The sequence below is a fragment of the Lissotriton vulgaris genome, chromosome 1_1 (assembly GCF_964263255.1).
Source record: "Lissotriton vulgaris chromosome 1_1, aLisVul1.2, whole genome shotgun sequence".
NCBI classification, from domain to species: Eukaryota; Metazoa; Chordata; class Amphibia; order Caudata; family Salamandridae; genus Lissotriton; species Lissotriton vulgaris.
In genome coordinates, this window is record NC_141685.1 from 444,863,071 (window position 1) to 444,883,678 (window position 20,608).

Below are 20,608 nucleotides of genomic sequence, written 5' to 3' on the forward strand. Positions count from 1 at the left end.
GTATTGTTTTTTCCACACGTTCTAGGGCCTCTTTGGCATTGATTAGGGCTTTGTCTTCGATGATCTCTTTTTTGAGGTCAGCTATTTCTTTTATTAACCTCTCAGCTTCAATCACAGCTGTCTCAATCCCCAACACCATCCAGTGGCGTGAGCATGTATTGGAGACAAAGCTGAAATGTTCCTTAAACTTGGGGTTATCAACAAAAATTGCTGGCTCGTTTCTAACTCTTAACCCTACTGAAATCACGTTTGCTTTGAGGTATTTTGCCAAAGTATGCCCGTGGAGTCTCGTTCTTATTAATTTTTTCTCCAGACGTTCTAACTTGGCAACTTTATCATTTAATGTGATATCGGTACTGTTAGTATTATTTCCCAAGATACCACTGGCTCCCTCTTTGCTCAATAGCTGGTCAATATAGTCTTCTGTATACGATAGTGTTTCTTTTTCAGACATGGTATTTAAAAGGGGACACTCTGAAACGGATTCCCAAACATATAATCATGTACTATGAACGACAGATGGACAAAAATAATTCAACAGTTATAACATACAACAATTAGACATTTAGACAAAATAACCCTCGCAGGAGTCCCTGCACAAGGTAACCATTATAGAAAATGGGGTAACCCAAAACGGTTTTTTGGACCTGGGTAGTCAATATTAGCATAGAAACAATGGCCCAATCCGAAATTGATTATTAGCTCAATGAATCAGTACTCACAGTTAATCAATTTTATGACTGAATAGGTGTTTACAGTTAATCACTTCTTGTAGATTATATCAAACCACTTCGAAATGCAACCACCTTAGAAAAATTGATTTATTCAAAAAAGGAGTTTTTATGAATTGCTCCAACACAGCGAGGAAATTTCAAATATACATTAATAAAATTTTTTCAAACAACGAACGGTAACAAAGAGAGCAGCGTGCTTCTATGAAGGTGCCGGAAAAACAGAAGGAAAAAAGTGATTTTGATAGAAAGGGTGTAAGCCTCAACAGAATAGTGACATAGAGTTATTTGTAAAATTGAAAAAACAGTGCTGTACAAAAAACAGCAAAACTATGTAATAAGGCCACCGATTGCTTATTTATCTTTTAGCATTTATACATTCTTTTACTGGCATGTATAATGTTTGGAAAAAAGGGTGGTGGTCCTATTTTTTGGAGTATAGCGTCGACGTTTCGACCCGTCTGATGGTACTAGGGTAGCTGGGGACCTCGACCTGCGGGTCTTCCTCAGGACGTGTGTGGCACAAAAGTACTCCGTACCGAAGTTAGTAAAGCTGTGGGCCTACAATGAATTACAAAAGGCAATATTCAGGTGGGTGCATAAGAATAGGTACTGAAGTGGAGGTACCTAAACTTAGGTTACTTTCTTACCCAGAATTTCTTTTTGTGGGAAGATCAAGGACCTCCTACATCTGGATGGTCATAGACGACAGATTGGTCACAGTCCCACTCCTTCAATGCCTGGGGAGGAGTATCATGTGTCAATACCTCATACGATTAGGTATCCATTAAATTAATTGCTCAAGTATCATTTACAAAGGCTTACCGAATTAGTGGTCGTAGGCCTTCCACCAAAGGTATTCAGTTGGTGATATCAAAAGTGACAGATGGGATTTGATCTGTTACTGTAAGGGAACATATAATGCATGTATTTAAAAAGATATCAATCGGTGTATTCGGTCTGTTTTTCTGGAGAATAATTGAGTGGTTCATACCTTTCTGTGTACATGTACAGGTATCATGATGAATGTAGATGAAGTTCATTAAATGCGCGAGAATTCCTGCAAAGACATGCAGAAATCGAATGTAACCTTTGTTATATTATATAAAGAAAAAGGTACATCGTGTTTGTAAGTAACCGATTATTTACGGTCTATTATTTACCTTGTGGCGGGGCGGTTCTTACTTAAAGTTGTTCATGAAGGTCGAGAAAGTCTCATCCGGCAGTTAAGGGCGCTGCATGAGAACACAATTAAATACAGTCGCGTCAGAAACGAATTGCGATTGTCTCGCAGCCTAACCGGCATTGGTAAGGTTTTAAGGAATTTATCTACGGAGGATTGTATATCTTACCGGGAGTGCAATATCCCTGGCGGCGACTGTTCAAGTCCGGGGGCCTCGTAAGGCGGTGACGTCATACGGACGTTTTGAGCGTTCGAAGATAGGTCGAAATAGAGAGCGGACTCTATGGAGCTCTCGGTTAATTTTTAGAAAAAATTGGAAAGGACCTAGGTGTTAGTTGCCACAGAAAGGGGACTCAGTGTGGTTCTTAGTGTGCCCGTAGTCATGGCATTGGTAATAACAAAGATTGGCCAGACGTGAACACGAGTAAATGTGAATGGGACGCTTATTAGACGAATCAATTTTTTAGTGTTGATACTGCTGTTGATTACTTTGTTTAAAAGGTAGGCCTAAAGCAAGGGCTCTGAGTTAACTGTTGTCTGGGTATGACCAATGCACCAGGATTTTGGTAGACACAGAAGAGGGACTGAGTGTGGTTCTCAGTACATTGGTAATACAGTGTTTTAGAGATTGGTCAGATGTAAACAAAAATTGAATACTGTTAGGGCGCATCATCTATTGTTTAACACTGCTACTTGTTTGCTGATTTCTTCATATTCGTTTAACCCCCGCTTTATAGTGTCGAATAGATGTATAAAACGGCACTCTCGAAGGCTCAATACATGACTGAAGTCTCCTCCTCTAGGGTTTGGTGTTACCTTTTCCAGGACACACCATTTGAGACTATCCGGTCTATGTTCAAATTTTGTGAAATGCTCCACAAGTGGTGCCCCCTGGGTCTTACATTTGATACGACTTACATGTTGCAATATGCGACACTTTACTTTTTGTATAGTTTGACCAATATATACAAATCCGCATGGGCATGTGATCGCATAAATAACCCCACTTGAATTACAGTTACTGTGTTCTTTTAGCATGTGTGTGTAGTTGTTATGTTTGAAACTTTTAATTTCTTGAGATAATGGGCATGCTTTACAATTTCCACATTTCGCGTGGCCCTTTACTGGTGGGATCCCCCATAGGACAGTTTGACTAGGTGGATTTTTGCTGGGCAGTAGAGCTTTCACTACGTAATCTCTTATATTTTTCGCCTTCTTAAAAGCATGTAGTGGCAATGGAGCATTACCAATTTCGTCAGCAATCATATGCCAGTGTTGGTTAATTACTTTTTTGATCTTATTACTCTTCGTTGAGTATGTAGTAACACACACTATTCGGTCTTCATTTTGTTTCTTATTATCTCTCACTTCTAAAAGGTGTTCTCTGTGATTATACCAGGCCCGTTTGCGTGCCTGTTTTAAAAGCCTGATCGGGTAGCCTCGATCTATCAACCGAGATAGGAGGCCCGCTGATTCATTGAAGAAATCCTCCTTCCTGGTGCAGTTCCTCCGCAGCCTCAGGAACTGTCCGAAGGGGAGGTTGTCCCTGAGGTTGCGAGGATGGTGGCTGCTATACCGGAGTAAGGTGTTCCGTTCACTACTCTTGCGGTATAGGCCAGTGTATAGCACACCTTGATCAGCATTAATTGTGATATCCAAAAAGTTGATTTTTGACTTATCAAATTCTACGGTAAACTGGATGTCTGTGGACCGTGTGTTAAGCCATTCATGAAAGGAAATTAATTCCTCTGTGTTACCATTCCATACGATTAAAACGTCATCAATGTAACGACGCCATAACCCTATGTGGTTTAGGTAAGGGTTGACATCATTGAGGACATTGGCTTGTTCGAAGGCATCCATAAAGATTATGGCCAGATTGGGGGCAAAGCTTGCCCCCATCGCCACTCCCTTAGTCTGAACGTAGTACTTATCCAGAAAGAAGAAGAAATTTTTAGTCATTGCCAGGGTTAAAAGTTCAATGATAAATTCTGTCGGTACCCGGTGGGGTGCCGGACGTGAGTTTAGCACATGCTCAATGACTGTCAGAGCTTGCTTTTGCGGGATATTCGTATATAGGGATTGGATATCCATTGTGGCAAGTAGACTGGTTCCCGGGTCATATGGACGTCCATCTAGGAGCAAGATGGTTTGCATCGTATCTTTAAGATACGTGGTTGTCTCCTCTGCTAGAGGTTTCAGGAATGTATCGATGTACTTACACAATGGCTCCAAAAGGGAGCCACAGCCTGAAATGATCGGTCTGCCTGGTGGATTCTGCATTCTTTTATGGATTTTTGGCAGAGTATAAATAGTTGGTGTTCTGGGATGTTTATTATTGAGATATTCATACTCGTATTTATTGATGAAGCCCAAGTCTAATCCTTGTGTGGTGATAGAATTGATTTTCTTAGTGATTTCTTTTGTCGGGTCCCCTTTTAGTTTTTCATAGTTGCCTTCAACTCCTAACTGGGCAAGAATTTCATTTGTGTATTGGTCATAATTTTGTACGACAATGGCTCCGCCCTTGTCGGCTGGTTTAATTACTATATTGGTATTTTCCCCCTTCGGACAGTTCCTGAGGCTGCGGAGGAACTGCACCAGGAAGGAGGATTTCTTCAATGAATCAGCGGGCCTCCTATCTCGGTTGATAGATCGAGGCTACCCGATCAGGCTTTTAAAACAGGCACGCAAACGGGCCTGGTATAATCACACAGAACACCTTTTAGAAGTGAGAGATAATAAGAAACAAAATGAAGACCGAATAGTGTGTGTTACTACATACTCAACGAAGAGTAATAAGATCAAAAAAGTAATTAACCAACACTGGCATATGATTGCTGACGAAATTGGTAATGCTCCAATGCCACTACATGCTTTTAAGAAGGCGAAAAATATAAGAGATTACGTAGTGAAAGCTCTACTGCCCAGCAAAAATCCACCTAGTCAAACTGTCCTATGGGGGATCCCACCAGTAAAGGGCCACGCGAAATGTGGAAATTGTAAAGCATGCCCATTATCTCAAGAAATTAAAAGTTTCAAACATAACAACTACACACACATGCTAAAAGAACACAGTAACTGTAATTCAAGTGGGGTTATTTATGCGATCACATGCCCATGCGGATTTGTATATATTGGTCAAACTATACAAAAAGTAAAGTGTCGCATATTGCAACATGTAAGTCGTATCAAATGTAAGACCCAGGGGGCACCACTTGTGGAGCATTTCACAAAATTTGAACATAGACCGGATAGTCTCAAATGGTGTGTCCTGGAAAAGGTAACACCAAACCCTAGAGGAGGAGACTTCAGTCATGTATTGAGCCTTCGAGAGTGCCGTTTTATACATCTATTCGACACTATAAAGCGGGGGTTAAACGAATATGAAGAAATCAGCAAACAAGTAGCAGTGTTAAACAATAGATGATGCGCCCTAACAGTATTCAATTTTTGTTTACATCTGACCAATCTCTAAAACACTGTATTACCAATGTACTGAGAACCACACTCAGTCCCTCTTCTGTGTCTACCAAAATCCTGGTGCATTGGTCATACCCAGACAACAGTTAACTCAGAGCCCTTGCTTTAGGCCTACCTTTTAAACAAAGTAATCAACAGCAGTATCAACACTAAAAAATTGATTCGTCTAATAAGCATCCCATTCACATTTACTCGTGTTCACGTCTGGCCAATCTTTGTTATTACCAATGCCATGACTACGGGCACACTAAGAACCACACTGAGTCCCCTTTCTGTGGCAACTAACACCTAGGTCCTTTCCAATTTTTTCTAAAAATTAACCGAGAGCTCCATAGAGTCCGCTCTCTATTTCGACCTATCTTCGAACGCTCAAAACGTCCGTATGACGTCACCGCGTTACGAGGCCCCCGGACTTGAACAGTCGCCGCCAGGGATATTGCACTCCCGGTAAGATATACAATCCTCCGTAGATAAATTCCTTAAAACCTTACCAATGCCGGTTAGGCTGCGAGACAATCGCAATTCGTTTCTGACGCGACTGTATTTAATTGTGTTCTCATGCAGCGCCCTTAACTGCCGGATGAGACTTTCTCGACCTTCATGAACAACTTTAAGTAAGAACCGCCCCGCCACAAGGTAAATAATAGACCGTAAATAATCGGTTACTTACAAACACGATGTACCTTTTTCTTTATATAATATAACAAAGGTTACATTCGATTTCTGCATGTCTTTGCAGGAATTCTCGCGCATTTAATGAACTTCATCTACATTCATCATGATACCTGTACATGTACACAGAAAGGTATGAACCACTCAATTATTCTCCAGAAAAACAGACCGAATACACCGATTGATATCTTTTTAAATACATGCATTATATGTTCCCTTACAGTAACAGATCAAATCCCATCTGTCACTTTTGATATCACCAACTGAATACCTTTGGTGGAAGGCCTACGACCACTAATTCGGTAAGCCTTTGTAAATGATACTTGAGCAATTAATTTAATGGATACCTAATCGTATGAGGTATTGGCACATGATACTCCTCCCCAGGCATTGAAGGAGTGGGACTGTGACCAATCTGTCGTCTATGACCATCCAGATGTAGGAGGTCCTTGATCTTCCCACAAAAAGAAATTCTGGGTAAGAAAGTAACCTAAGTTTAGGTACCTCCACTTCAGTACCTATTCTTATGCACCCACCTGAATATTGCCTTTTGTAATTCATTGTAGGCCCACAGCTTTACTAACTTCGGTACGGAGTACTTTTGTGCCACACACGTCCTGAGGAAGACCCGCAGGTCGAGGTCCCCAGCTACCCTAGTACCATCAGACGGGTCGAAACGTCGACGCTATACTCCAAAAAATAGGACCACCACCCCTTTTTTCCAAACATTATACATGCCAGTAAAAGAATGTATAAATGCTAAAAGATAAATAAGCAATCGGTGGCCTTATTACATAGTTTTGCTGTTTTTTGTACAGCACTGTTTTTTCAATTTTACAAATAACTCTATGTCACTATTCTGTTGAGGCTTACACCCTTTCTATCAAAATCACTTTTTTCCTTCTGTTTTTCCGGCACCTTCATAGAAGCACGCTGCTCTCTTTGTTACCGTTCGTTGTTTGAAAATTTTTTATTAATGTATATTTGAAATTTCCTCGCTGTGTTGGAGCAATTCATAAAAACTCCTTTTTTGAATAAATCAATTTTTCTAAGGTGGTTGCATTTCGAAGTGGTTTGATATAATCTACAAGAGGTGATTAACTGTAAACACCTATTCAGTCATAAAATTGATTAACTGTGAGTACTGATTCATTGAGCTAATAATCAATTTCGGATTGGGCCATTGTTTCTATGCTAGTACATCATAGCAGTCTGTCTTCCCACTAACTGTAAGCTGTCTTAGTCGCTCGCACCTGGGTCAGGTGATTGTGAGAGCCGCTGGTGGTGCTTGCCAACGTAACTTCTCAGTGCACCTAGCATCACTGAGTCAGAAGAGCCTGTAGTGTATCTCTGTGTGACAAACTGAGTGGGGGGATGGTGCCACCAGCAGGGTTTCGCAGGTAGTGGGCGGCATGCAGGACCAGGGCGCACTGCTCAGTAATACAGCTTGTGGATTATGATGTGACTCGTTTTAGAGTTCCTTGTTGCTCAAATGGGTGTAATTACTGAAATGTATATATTTCTCTTGTCTTCATTGCTAGATTTTGCTCGCGAGAAAACTTCACTCATAGTCGTTGAAATGTCACTGATAATTACACTGAAATTAAGAAAATGTCACATATAGCAATCTGAAACCTTGGCAGCTATGTGTGTTCCCTGTCTCACATAGCCAGTAGACTATACACTTATTCAACATGATCAGATTCAGTGTATGTTCATGCCTGGGTCTTATTCAGCCCCATCGCCTCCTTTGAACGTTCCCCTGTGACTGTGTGTTTGCTGCTTTTATGGAGAACGACTGACAGGATTTCGAATTTATAGCCTTCCTCTATTCCCTAGTGTGCTCATAGGCTACAATGACTTTCCTCCCACATTTCGGTTCTCCCATTTTGCAACTTAGTGCTAATCATTTTAGAGGAATCTGTCATCCTGTTTTCTGCAGATTGGCAACCATAGTGTCTGAGTAAACACAGCTGATAACAAGAAATAAGGCACATAATTTCCGACATTTTATTTTTTAAATTAGTGTTTTTTCATGGTGCAGCCCATAACGATACACCACATTATTAGTTTTTGATGTTGCACCAACTGTGATTCACATTGGGGGCTCAAGCTTTGCTTGAATTTTTCAGATTTAATCCATGTTGTGCTGCCAGTATCCTATCTCCATTGAAGAACACATTCTAAATCCTGATATACATATCGTGCATTTGGATCTTTGCATTTCTTCTTTAATGTGCTTCATGGAATGCCTACAAGTCACAAAAACATCAGTGTCATGGTTCATACAACAAATTTCCCTTGATTGCTTACAGTCGCATATTCTTTCTTTTGTGGGTATGCACATTTCAGTTTTTCATGTAGCCTTGACTCTGTTTTACAGTTATCATATATGACGTTGAATGAACTTTGTAAATGTTGTATCTTTAGCAAAATGTACACTAATGACGTACAGTATGAGTGCTTTACGGTTCACCTTTAAATGAAGTCGTTTGAAATGCGTAAAGTGGTATTAGTTTATTTGCAGAAAGTGTATCCTCAAAGTTTGTCCTTTTTGTTCTCGTCCAGAAAAAATCCGGCAACGATATGGAGACCTTCCTGGAGAACTTCACATTATTGAGATCGAAAAGGATAAAAATGGGCTTGGACTCAGCCTCGCTGGAAACAAGGACCGATCACATATGAGTATTTTCATAGTAGGCATCCACCCTGATGGGCCTGCTGCAAGGGATGGAAGATTACGCATTGGTGATGAGCTTTTAGAGGTAAATATTAAAATAATTACTATCCAAATATTGATGGGCTTTCAAAGTTCCAAACAAAGTAGCACAATCGTTTTTGTAAAGGAATGTATCGATAAATGTGTGCAATAGAATGCCTGTATGGAGACGGAACTCATTCCAGCTCCTGCAGTTTGCAAGGATTGAGATGTTTTACTACACTATTGTATAAGGAAAAAAAAGTGGATAAATGGAGATTTACTAGAAAGTTAGTTTATCTTAATTCTGATCTTCATTTTCTTATATGTCTGACCCCTCAGATGATTCAATAGTGGCACAGTCCACTCTGAATAAAATTATATCATTACCAGTTTTTTTAATGCTTTCTGCTGCCTTGGTCAATATTAACTGGACGTGGTGTGGGCTACAGCTTCAAAAGTTGGATGAGTATATATTGAAGTACAGCTTATCTGTAAATCATGAGAAAACTAATTGTGTCGCATTCTCTTAAAAGACTTCCGAATTTTACATTTGCACAGGTTGTATAAAGGCTTTAAGGATTGTTAATGTATTGTCCATTTGTTTCGTGTCTTGAAATGCACATTTGAGTGCTGTTATTGTAAGCATGTGATACCATGAAAGCCTTCTTTAAATTTAATTGATCATTTGAAGGGTGTATCATTGAACTGTAGATAATTGCTATTGTGTGGCTGGCTCTAGATGATATCAAACCAGTAGCCGCTAGAAAACTTTACCTCCAGTTTAGGCATGGGGTTCTCCCGTTCCAATGTTTCACATTTAAATGGAGGGGTTTGCAAGTTTCGAATTGCCCGGCTTGTGATTGCTGCAAAGAATCAGTACTCCATGGGTTCTTTAGCTGCTGTTCAAGATTCTGAAGCACGACACCAGTACCCCGATTGTTTACTCAGTTGCAGGTTTCCTATTTTCCATGTGGTGTACCCGAAGGATTCTTACAAAAACATCCTAAGAAGCAGTAGGATGTCTTTATGGTAGAAATGTATTATTCTTACTTTTAAATAGCAGGGAATAATATCCCTCCATGGTTGCATCTGATAATTTTAAATTAGGTCTTGTCAATTTGACTAGACCGAAGTGAGTCTATTCCCTGACACCGCAGTCAGGCTACAGGGAAGTGGTAAATTGTTAGTTTACTTCTACAATTTTTGTAAAAACTTTTGTTTAGAAGTAACCAGTGGTTTTGGGGAAGTCGGTGTCAGGACTAAATCATTTGAAATATGGGATTAATGTTGGTCATCCCTTTTATGAATCTTTTTTTATCTAATTTATTTATTTATTCACTTGGACTATGCACTTTCCAAAGGTGAATCCTTGTCTCCACCCTAGAATAACCTTCTGCGATTTCTGTTTCTCTTGTCTCTCGTTGCAACCCAATTAAGGGTTGTAGGTCTTGCCAAATGATCTGTGGAATCCTCCTATTTTCCATGTACGCCAAAAAATGTTATACTGATTTTTATCTTTTTAATTACATGTGATTGTCTTTTGATGCCATTTTTTAAAATGTATTTGCATTTATTGTCATTGTACTATTGAGGTCATAGTGACGGAAATAAAGTTTATTGAACTGCTATTGTATGGGGTAGCTGTTTGAGTTGGAACTAAATGGTAGGTCGGGATCATTAGTTTAGCTATGGTAAGCAGCATTATGACCACCCTTGGTGCAAATTAGTTCTGCACTATATGTTATAAGTGGTCTCTTTGAGCTGTGAAATACAGCTATTTCTAGACCCAAGAACATTGTTTGTAGGACAAAATTTACATGTAAGAGTTGTCATTGGTTGAAGGTCAATTTTAACTCATTTTGATGTGAAATATAAATGTGCATTTATTTTAGTTTATTGGTCTGGGAAAACTTGCTGTAAAATTATTATTTTAGGCAACATACACACAAGTAATCTTGCAGCAGGGTATGCATAGAGAGTCTTTGCAGAAGACCTGGATTCATTTTCTTTCATATTTGAAATCATTTAATAATGTTATGACATGGAGATATCAGACCTTATCATTCTCTGTGAATAATTCAGAAGCCTCTGATTTACTTTTATGAGGCCTTAATTATGATTAATTGCCCCAATAACCCTTGAAAAATATAGTAATCAATTATTTCAAATGAATAGGCTAATTCTTCCTAATCGTGTCTTACAATTTATGCCAAAGTGTAATTATGTCTGTTTTTAAGAATTAGAGAATTCTCAGGGGTTCATGTTGAATTCCAGATTCTCATTATTTCCACAATGCAGGGAAAATACACGAAACCGGTCAGTAAACTGGCTTCCTACTTTAAAGGTTCAAACCAATTATTCCACCATGCGTTTTTCCGATCCAGGTTTATGTTGTGGCATTTCTACATACCTAATGAGATAATGTGGTTATCATGTCTCTCCAGATGTATGTACTTCCCTTAAAAGCATATCCCATTTTCTTGGCAACTTACTTTCAAGGATGTAGACCTATGATCATACTACCCTCTATAATATGATCATACTCGCATAAATTAATTTGAGATGTCTTACATCTAACGTTTTAATTTTAATGCAGGTGATCTAAATTGCTCCTATAACAGAGCTGTTAGGAGTTTCTTTCTTTATTCTAAGTAGGATTCTGAGACTAATCACAACAGGTCCTTGCTGACAAATTGGTATGTCAGTACCTTCTCTATCTTAGGCCTATGCAGAAATCCATCTGGGTCCTGTAACTGTCAGAGACAGATTTTATGGTAAGGCATGGAGGATAATGTTACTCAACTCTTTTATTCCTGTCTCACAGCATCAAGAAAATAAAGAATGTGGAACTCAGGACCATTTTAAGAACCCAGTTAAGAACAGAGAATATGCATTTCTCTTCTTCCTAAGTTTGTTGGGATAAACAGAGTAAAAACAAACACCTAACCAGAAAGAGCCACTAAATATCCAGAGAATGACCTCTTTTCTCAATATCCTGGAAAAGATTCATCGTCTCCTGTTAATCAAAAATGGCAATGCTAGGCAGCTCTTCTGGAATTTATAGGAATGGTTCACAAGGGGACAGATACTGTTAACGTCCTTGTGTCTAATATAATCAAGATTTTCTTGGCACCATCGATGGAAAATCTGAATTTTCTGTTAAGGCTTGGATGTTAACATTATGCACGTAAAAATCTTTTCAATAATTCGTGCACTGCACGCTCCATAATGTTAAAAAAGAAACATCAAAATATGGAGTCATATGGCCAGTCAGCTCAATGCAGATTATCCTCAATGGCTGTGAAAAATAAATACAAACTTGGTGAACATTATCGGCGCCATCTTGCCCCTTTCCAGGCCCATTCGTGCGCGTAAGCGGCAGCCATTTTGAGCACCATGGCCTCCCTGCCCCTCACTAATAGCCAGCGCGTCTCTCTCTCTCTTAACCTCGCAAGCATTCCCCCGCACGCTGACAACCCCCCCGCTCTCTCATGCCTTGGGTCATAAACCCCTCTCCAGCGCAGCTTCACCACGGAACCCCATCCTGTTCCCAGCGCGACACCTCCCTTCATTCCTTTCATGGCCTCAAACCCTTTTGATGCAAACCCCCTTTTCCTGTGTCCCCGTTTGTCTTCCTCGTTCCCAGGCTGCCACCTGACCCTGCGGATACTGTTTATTACCCCGTACAGTAGGAAGCTTCCCCTCCCCATCAAAAGACCCCCGAACCGATCAAAGCCCCCACCCCATGAGATCCGATCAACCCCACGCATTCCGTGAATCGGCGGAATGCCCTGCTGTGCGACCACCATCACCTGTTGTGACCGGGGTGGGGAATCCAACTGTAAATGTATGTGGGAACGGGTCTGGAGGGGAGATTCCGAGGATGTTCTTTCAAGTATTAAAATATTACGAGAATGTGTTATGTGCAATAAAGGTCGTAAACTCTAGTATAAGAGGCCCGGCCTCAGAGATGTGGTTAGAGCACCTCGTGACGATACTTGCTGTCTGAATTGATGTGTTCTCCTCCGGAGAGAATAAAATCCTCGTTTCCCGCCTTCCAGTCTCCAGCGCCTGCTTCTTCATTGATTAATATTGGTGGGTCATAGAGGCGATACCGCCGGGCAACATAAAAGGGTCTTTGGTTACCGGTTGTCTTTGGAACCCTTTTTAACAATTGGCGTCCCAAACGTGGGGCCCATCAGCGACTCGTGGATCCAGTGGGAGAGGTCCTGACGACAGAGTGAACGACTGCAACGATCGGAAGGTACCCTGTCCGATAGACCCTTGTCTGACAGCCGATCATCCGAACTTCACTGGTTCCGAACAGACCTCTCTCGAGTGATCTGCGGTCCTGACTGGGAACCATCAGGAGTGCCACGAGAAGTACGAAGAGAAGAGGACGATCGGGCGCTGGATTCGGAAGACGAGAAACTGTCCATGCGGTCCGGGTAAGGTCGTGTAAACACGACGAAATTGCGATAGTGATAGATAATTGGAAGTAATTGATAATTGTTGTGAAAATACTAGTATTACTCTTTGTTAATTTATTGGAGATTCGCTGTCTGCAAACGGAGAAACAACAGGCTCTCCCTTTATAAACAGCGAAGGATAGGTACGCACCCGTCGGACCTATTTTCCCCCTCCCCATTGAACAATTGCCCCCCCCCCCCATTGATTAATTGTTATAGATCGTTTTCTGGAGATTCTCTGTCTACAAACAGGGAAGATTAGGTCCCCTCTTTGCAGATAGTGAAAGGGTAGGTGACGCGAACCTTCGCGAGCCTACTTATTCTCCCCATTGACCATATTGATTTTTTATTTTTGACCTAACATTGATTAACTGTTATAGATTGTTTTCTGGAGATTCTCTGTCTGAAAACAGGGAAGATTAGGTCCCCTCTTTGCAGATAGTGAAAGGGTAGGTGACGCGAACCTTTGCGAGCCTACTTATTCTCCCCATTGACCATATTGATTTTTTATTTTTGACCTAACGTTGATCGATTGCTCAGAATTGGTTCACGAGGTATTCACTACGTGCAAACAACGTAGAATAGAAATATTCTGTCTAGTCTTTGCGCGCAGTGATAAGATAGGTAGTGCTGACTATTATCCCATTGTGATCCGTCATGCCTGTCTTCTCCCCACTGGTCAGTAGCCTGTTTTACCCGGACCGCTTATTAGAGATGAACCATCCGGCTCCGCTGGAAGGCACCCCTAATAAGGACATGTTCATGAAGCATGGATTAATCGCTATAGCCTACAGTGAGCTGTGGCATAAATATACGAAAGAGGATCGAGAAAGACAGTGGCCACTGAGAGGATCCTTTGATCTCGACAAAATAGAAACAGTAGAAATAGCCCTTCGTAGGAATGAAACAACACCTATTATGCTCGATAGTCTCGGTATGTGGCGCAAAGAAGCCACGCAACGAAGGGAAAGCGACGAATTTAGAAAAGGTGAAGGGACACGACGGACAAACCTCCAAACGTCTAGTAGGCAAAGGGAAGGGCCAGCGATGGCACAGCCCCGAGGAGTAGACATGAAAAGCGAATGGTGTAAGGGGATGTGCCGACAAGCCAACCCCGGAACACAACGACCTGAAGGTAATCCCCCGACATTACGCACAGGACGGACAGATTTAAAACAAAACCAATGTGCTTTCTGTAAATGTCTTGGACACTGGAAAGCCCAATGCCCGACTCTGCAAAGCATAGGTAAGAATGAAGGGGTGACAGAAAGGACGGACCGACAGAAAGGAAAAAGACGTGAGATAAAAACCAATCAGACTAGTGCAGACAGAACAGACAGGACCACCCCGTTCGATTATGCTCGGTGGCACAGATTTCGCCAGACAAATTTTAACGACATGTTGGAGTTCTGGGACTGATTGCTCTCTGTTGCTCCCCCACTCTGAAAAACAAACACAACTGCAGGTCAGTGTAAACAACCCCCCCGTTAGAGAAAAGATTCAAGAAAGCCAAGCGTCTATTATATAACTTAGGATTTAATTACGGTAAAACACACAACCAACAGTAAATAGAATAACTAGTAGAACTCTCTAAAAAGCAAACTTGACTAATAGGAAAAATACAAAACATGTTATGCTCACTCCGGAAGTCCTCGAAACGTAATGGCCCTTTCGATGGTCCCGCCCATCCGAAACACATAGCACGTGTGGGGCGGGGCCTGCCAGCAACCATGGGCCAAAAAGAGATCGCTGGCGAGAAGGTACTGGAGACTCCACCAAGCAGGCAATGAAATGGTCTTCCCATACTGCCCTTCCAGGGATGGCGTCCCCCGGGCCGCGAGTAGGGAGGGGGCGGATGAAAATGACCCCCTCCCTCATATCTCCTGGTCCGGCCATCACGAATTCCTCCATCGAACGGATGCAGGGTGGGCAGGGAGGAAGAGGCGACGCGGACGAGCCTCTTCCACCTCCACAGGTAGGAGGCTTCCCTGCCCTGGCCCGACGCCGATGTCCTCCAGCCGGGCGACGGCCATATACCTACGCTGCACAGGAAATATAATGTCCGGCTGGTATATTTCCGCAACACAGGACATACAATGCCCGACTCGTATATTTTCTCAGTACAGGACATACAAGACCCGGCTGGTATACTTGCGTAGTACAGGACATACAATGTCCGACGGGCATATTTACGGAGTACCGGATGTACAGTGGTCCCCCAAGAGTCGGAATCAGGGGTGTAGGGTGGTCATCATGTGCGCCCCTGATTCCAAGAGACGGCGTAGGATGCACCGGGAGAGGAAGACGGCACGGTGAGCCTCCCTCACCTCCCCAGATGAAGGCTCCACTGCTGCACCCTGGCGCCCCGAACCAAAATGTCCTGCTCCAACCGCATGATGCTCTGTTTTTCGCCATCACAAGAAGTTTTCCTCCGCTCCTGATGGATACGGCAAAGGTTGCTGCAGGGCCTCAAAATGGCGTCTGGGCCCTTGAAAGGCGGGTCTAGGCCGCTGGAGTAACTTTGTCCGAAATTGCAACTCAGGCACTTGTCCACCTGGGCGCAAGCCCCCACCATCGACAAAACATCCCCTCGACTTTGAAGATTCTACCAAAGTCCCAAGAGCCCTCGGCCCCTTCAGGCTTCCGGTGAGGAACAGCTGCATTGATCTCAAATGAAATAACCACGGCACAGCAACAAGATGGCGGTGCTCTCGTGTCTGCATCAGCTTCCGTCTGAACCACCCAGGAACATTATGGGCTAACGAACTCGAGCAAGTTCCGGCTGAACATCAACATGACCCGGTAAGAGAGACTTTACCCCCTCCCTCTCTTGATTGACGGTCCACACCACCAGCCCCTTTGTTAGCACAGTTTTCTTTTGGACTACCGAAAGGGACTCTGGTCCAACCGCCAATTGTCGGGGATATTTTGCCCCTGATGCTACTTCCGGACTAAACCGGCCTCGCCCAAAATGGCGCTGGTATCAATGGAACTTACGGGTGCCTCATGGTGTTCCTTAGCTAATGAAACTTGATGTACTAAGATATATATGTATATATATGAACCATTGCGCACTCAATGTTAAAGGGAGGAGGGTGCACTTGGCAAACATTTAAGAAGAGGTTCTGTAAAAATGTTGATTTCAATGAACAATTTATTTTTGATATTTGTTGTAACTGATACATAACGTCGCTCATGATGCACGCCCGCGGTTTGCATTTAGGAAATGTGATTACGATGAGCTTGACTGTGTTTCCATCTATGAACTGAAATGCCCCTGATTCCTTCGTCACGCAATGAAATGTTTTTGGTTACTTACAAATAATTAATTAGACCTTTTTACATGTTCTTGTACTACAAAATAACCCCCTACTGTATGTGCTTCCATCGACGACATGTCAGGCCAAAATATGAATTGCGCTCTCACCTTTTACGTACTGAATAACTCTACAAATAAAAGTCTTAGAAGCTATGGATAGGCTCCGCGTACTTTTGTAAATACGGGTATCGGTGGGAGGGTTTTTCTGTGCGCAACTGTTCTGCTCTCTTTTTAAGGTTATCCGAGAAATGGTTGTTCGGCCCTGGGTTGATGGTCAAAACGAAGGTATGATACGCTGCTTATGAAGAAGGACCTCGACTTCAGAGAATGGGTAAAGTAAAATGGTGTGATTGATAAATTGCTATAAGGATATGGTGGTCGAAGGTACTAAGGTACAGGGTTGAACAAAGAACTGGTATGCCTTAAGAACATCACAGCTTTGGGAATGATTTTGGGACCCCGATGACCGGATACATCTACGAAACCGGGTACCTCGCGCTAGGCACCTCTGATTCCTCTTTTTAGCGTTTTTCACTACACACGATCCTTAACGCCATCCTCGAACCTCCCCATGAACCACCTATCACATTGCCTGCCCCCATGACTTTAAGAAACCAGAACCCTAAGGGATTATATCCCGAAGAGACAAGTACGATTATGTGGTAAGTAAAGGATTTTCGTGCCCTTACATTTGATGTGTTCGAATGTTGTCCCCCTACCTCCCCTTTTTCTCCCCCTTTTTCCCTCTGCAGGTTACATTAGAATCCCGATTAGAGTATCATAAGGGATCTGGAACCACGTCACGCCCGATGCATGAAGACGGACTAGCGCTACAAAATGGCACAACAAGGACGCTCTCACGACCTTTTTACCAAATCTAACGCTTTTCTGTCCCAAAACTGCATGCTTCCCACCTCCTAACACAGACCCGAAACGTCTAACGTTGGGTAACGCACTGAATAGCCCAAACAATACACGGTCATTCTCTATGTCACACGTGTACTGTTCGGCCTATTGTCTCTCTCTCTCTCTCTCTCTCTCTCTCTCTCTCTCTCTTTCTCTCACTCACTCTTCCACCCCTCCACACTTTCCCTCTTCCTAGCAACTGGCACCTAATTGGCGAACCTGGTGCACCTCCTGATTGGCCCCAAATACCACAAGTATTTGTGCAAATCTGTCCTAAATAAAATTGTATTGGTACCACGTTACTACCTCTCCTTTTCTACTAAAATATGGATGAAATTTAAATTGGCCGATAGGAAAGGGACAGGTAAGACGACTAAGGTTCCCTAAATTTGACCCACTCTCAGGGAACTCTTTGTCAGTGGCTCCTATGATAAAAATGTGTCTGTGGTGATGCGACCATCCCCATTGAAAATTGTCTCCGTACCCCAAGCTGTAAGAAATGATCGAGACACCCCCATCTACCCAAAATGCCCCCAGTTTGGTATCCATCAGATCCCTCCTTCCCCGAGGATAAGTTTAATAATTATTGCAAACCACCCCTCCCGAGTTTTTGTAGTAACCAGGTTGCGAGGATTTATATAGAAAGTTAGAAGGATGTGTGCAAAGTTGAAAATTAGATTGAAAAACGAAAGAACTTGTTGCAGTAGGCATGGTTGAAAATAAGATGTTTTTATGTAATGCAGACTCGTTTAGCCTATGTTCATCCCTCAGAAGGATGCTTATCAGACTATGGTGAATAGCACGTTGCACTTTTTGTAAAATACAAGGCCCTGAAGACTAGCCTAGCCTTGCAAGACTCGTACTAGAGAAATGGGTCTCTGCCAGAAGAACTGACATCTACTATAATAGACATATGACAAATGAACGTAATAATCATCAAAGCGTCAAAGAATTAGCCAACAAAAGGAAGTTGCAAGGAATCCAGCAAACCCATCATCAATTGTTTATACGTAAGCCGCAAAAATCTCAAATGTAGCGAGTGCTTACACTAGTCGCTTGGTGTTGGGAAAGAAAATAGATTCATGTAATTACCTTTTTCTGCAAAATCTCTAAAGACTGTCTTTTCAACACTCATTTAAGGATATCACTGTCGGAGGAGAAAGAGACCGGATGTGGGAGCACGCGGCCTGACTGCGGATTGTGGAACGTCAGCAACGGAGGCCAAGGCGAGACCACGGCAGTAAGGAGTCGCAGGACGGGGCACTGTTTCAAACAAAGCTAAGGAAAGGGCTGACCTGAAGCCCCTGCTCTATGATCAACGTGTGCCAAAAAGCCCCCGCTCTCTGAACATGGTCTCGGACTCGCCTGACGCAAAACTCTCCGCCCCCCCCCCTGATCTGTTCCCGACTTGGCCTTGCTCCATCCCCTCTTCCTCCGACCTACCATAAGGACTGTTCACACCCGCACCTTTCCACCCGAACTCCCAAGTTCCTCCAAATCCTACTGAGCTACCCAGAGAAGAGTACTCCCTACGTCAGAAGGGAGGGAGCTCCGACTAAGTAGACCACGAACTGTGTTAAATCCCAGAACGGTGACCTAGAACTCCACCAAGGGTCGCCCCCGAAGAAAAGATAAACAAAGTCTGTGGTTCTGCCCGCTACCAAGCACCTTGGAGATGATGGAAGCAACAGGAAATGCCCACCACAGAGACTCAAGAAACGAACTGATCTCACAATTACCCCCAACGACTCGATCCACATGAACATTTCTGTTGATAGGTAATCCAGGTGTTCAACAGTGCCGACAGAAGACGACAAAAGGACAACGAAGAACTCTGATATTTTTACTGTATCTCCTTTCTCTCCCAATCACCATTGGACTGACTATGCACCCACCGTATACAAAAAGGACTTATTTATATGATAATTTACCAGTTCTTATTCTATGATCTGTACCCAACGCCCTCGCTACGTGATTCTAGTCTGATATTGCATTACGATGACTTTTTCCTGCAACCAACTTAACAATGAACCCGCCTACTGACTGATGAGATTTTTCAATATGATGTGTATAATGTGATGTTTACGTACAGTTCTTTCACCCAAGCCCCCTCTCCCTTACTTATGATCACTGCATATAGGGGTAGATAGGAAATAGGCCAGCAAGATGTCTTGGAAAATGTTAAAGGGAGGACTGTGAAAAATAAATACAAACTTGGTGAACATTATCGGCGCCATCTTGCCCCTTTCCAGGCCCATTCGTGCGCGTAAGCGGCAGCCATTTTGAGCACCATGGCCTCCCTGCCCCTCACTAATAGCCAGCGCGTCTCTCTCTCTCTTAACCTCGCAAGCATTCCCCCGCACGCTGACAACCCCCCCGCTCTCTCATGCCTTGGGTCATAAACCCCTCTCCAGCGCAGCTTCACCACGGAACCCCATCCTGTTCCCAGCGCGACACCTCCCTTCATTCCTTTCATGGCCTCAAACCCTTTTGATGCAAACCCCCTTTTCCTGTGTCCCCGTTTGTCTTCCTCGTTCCCAGGCTGCCACCTGACCCTGCGGATACTGTTTATTACCCCGTACAGTAGGAAGCTTCCCCTCCCCATCAAAAGACCCCCGAACCGATCAAAGCCCCCACCCCATGAGATCCGATCAACCCCACGCATTCCGTGAATCGGCGGAATGCCCTGCTGTGCGACCACCATCACCTGTTGTGACCGGGGTGGGGAATCCAACTGTAAATGTATGTGGGAACGGGTCTGGAGGGGAGATTCCGAGGATGTTCTTTCAAGTATTAAAATATTACGAGAATGTGTTATGTGCAATAAAGGTCGTAAACTCTAGTATAAGAGGCCCGGCCTCAGAGATGTGGTTAGAGCACCTCGTGACGATACTTGCTGTCTGAATTGATGTGTTCTCCTCCGGAGAGAATAAAATCCTCGTTTCCCGCCTTCCAGTCTCCAGCGCCTGCTTCTTCATTGATTAATATTGGTGGGTCATAGAGGCGATACCGCCGGGCAACATAAAAGGGTCTTTGGTTACCGGTTGTCTTTGGAACCCTTTTTAACATGGCCCCGCCCACCATTTAGGCTTTTAAGTCCAATGTTCCCTTAACATAATTCTTTAACAAGTTCTATTATAATCA

General features: G+C 42.9%; 1 protein-coding gene across 6 annotated transcripts in view; it reads left to right on the top strand.

The window, feature by feature from the left end:
* PATJ (PATJ crumbs cell polarity complex component) overlaps positions 1-20,608 on the top strand; it is a 1,366,227-nt gene that overhangs the window by 873,942 nt on the left and 471,677 nt on the right. For all 6 annotated transcript variants that reach the window (XM_086953328.1, XM_086953320.1, XM_086953345.1 and 3 more), the window contains one exon: positions 8,638-8,834. In XM_086953328.1, coding sequence (XP_086809454.1) covers positions 8,638-8,834 — 197 coding nt within the window. The remainder of the gene's footprint in view (positions 1-8,637; positions 8,835-20,608) is intronic.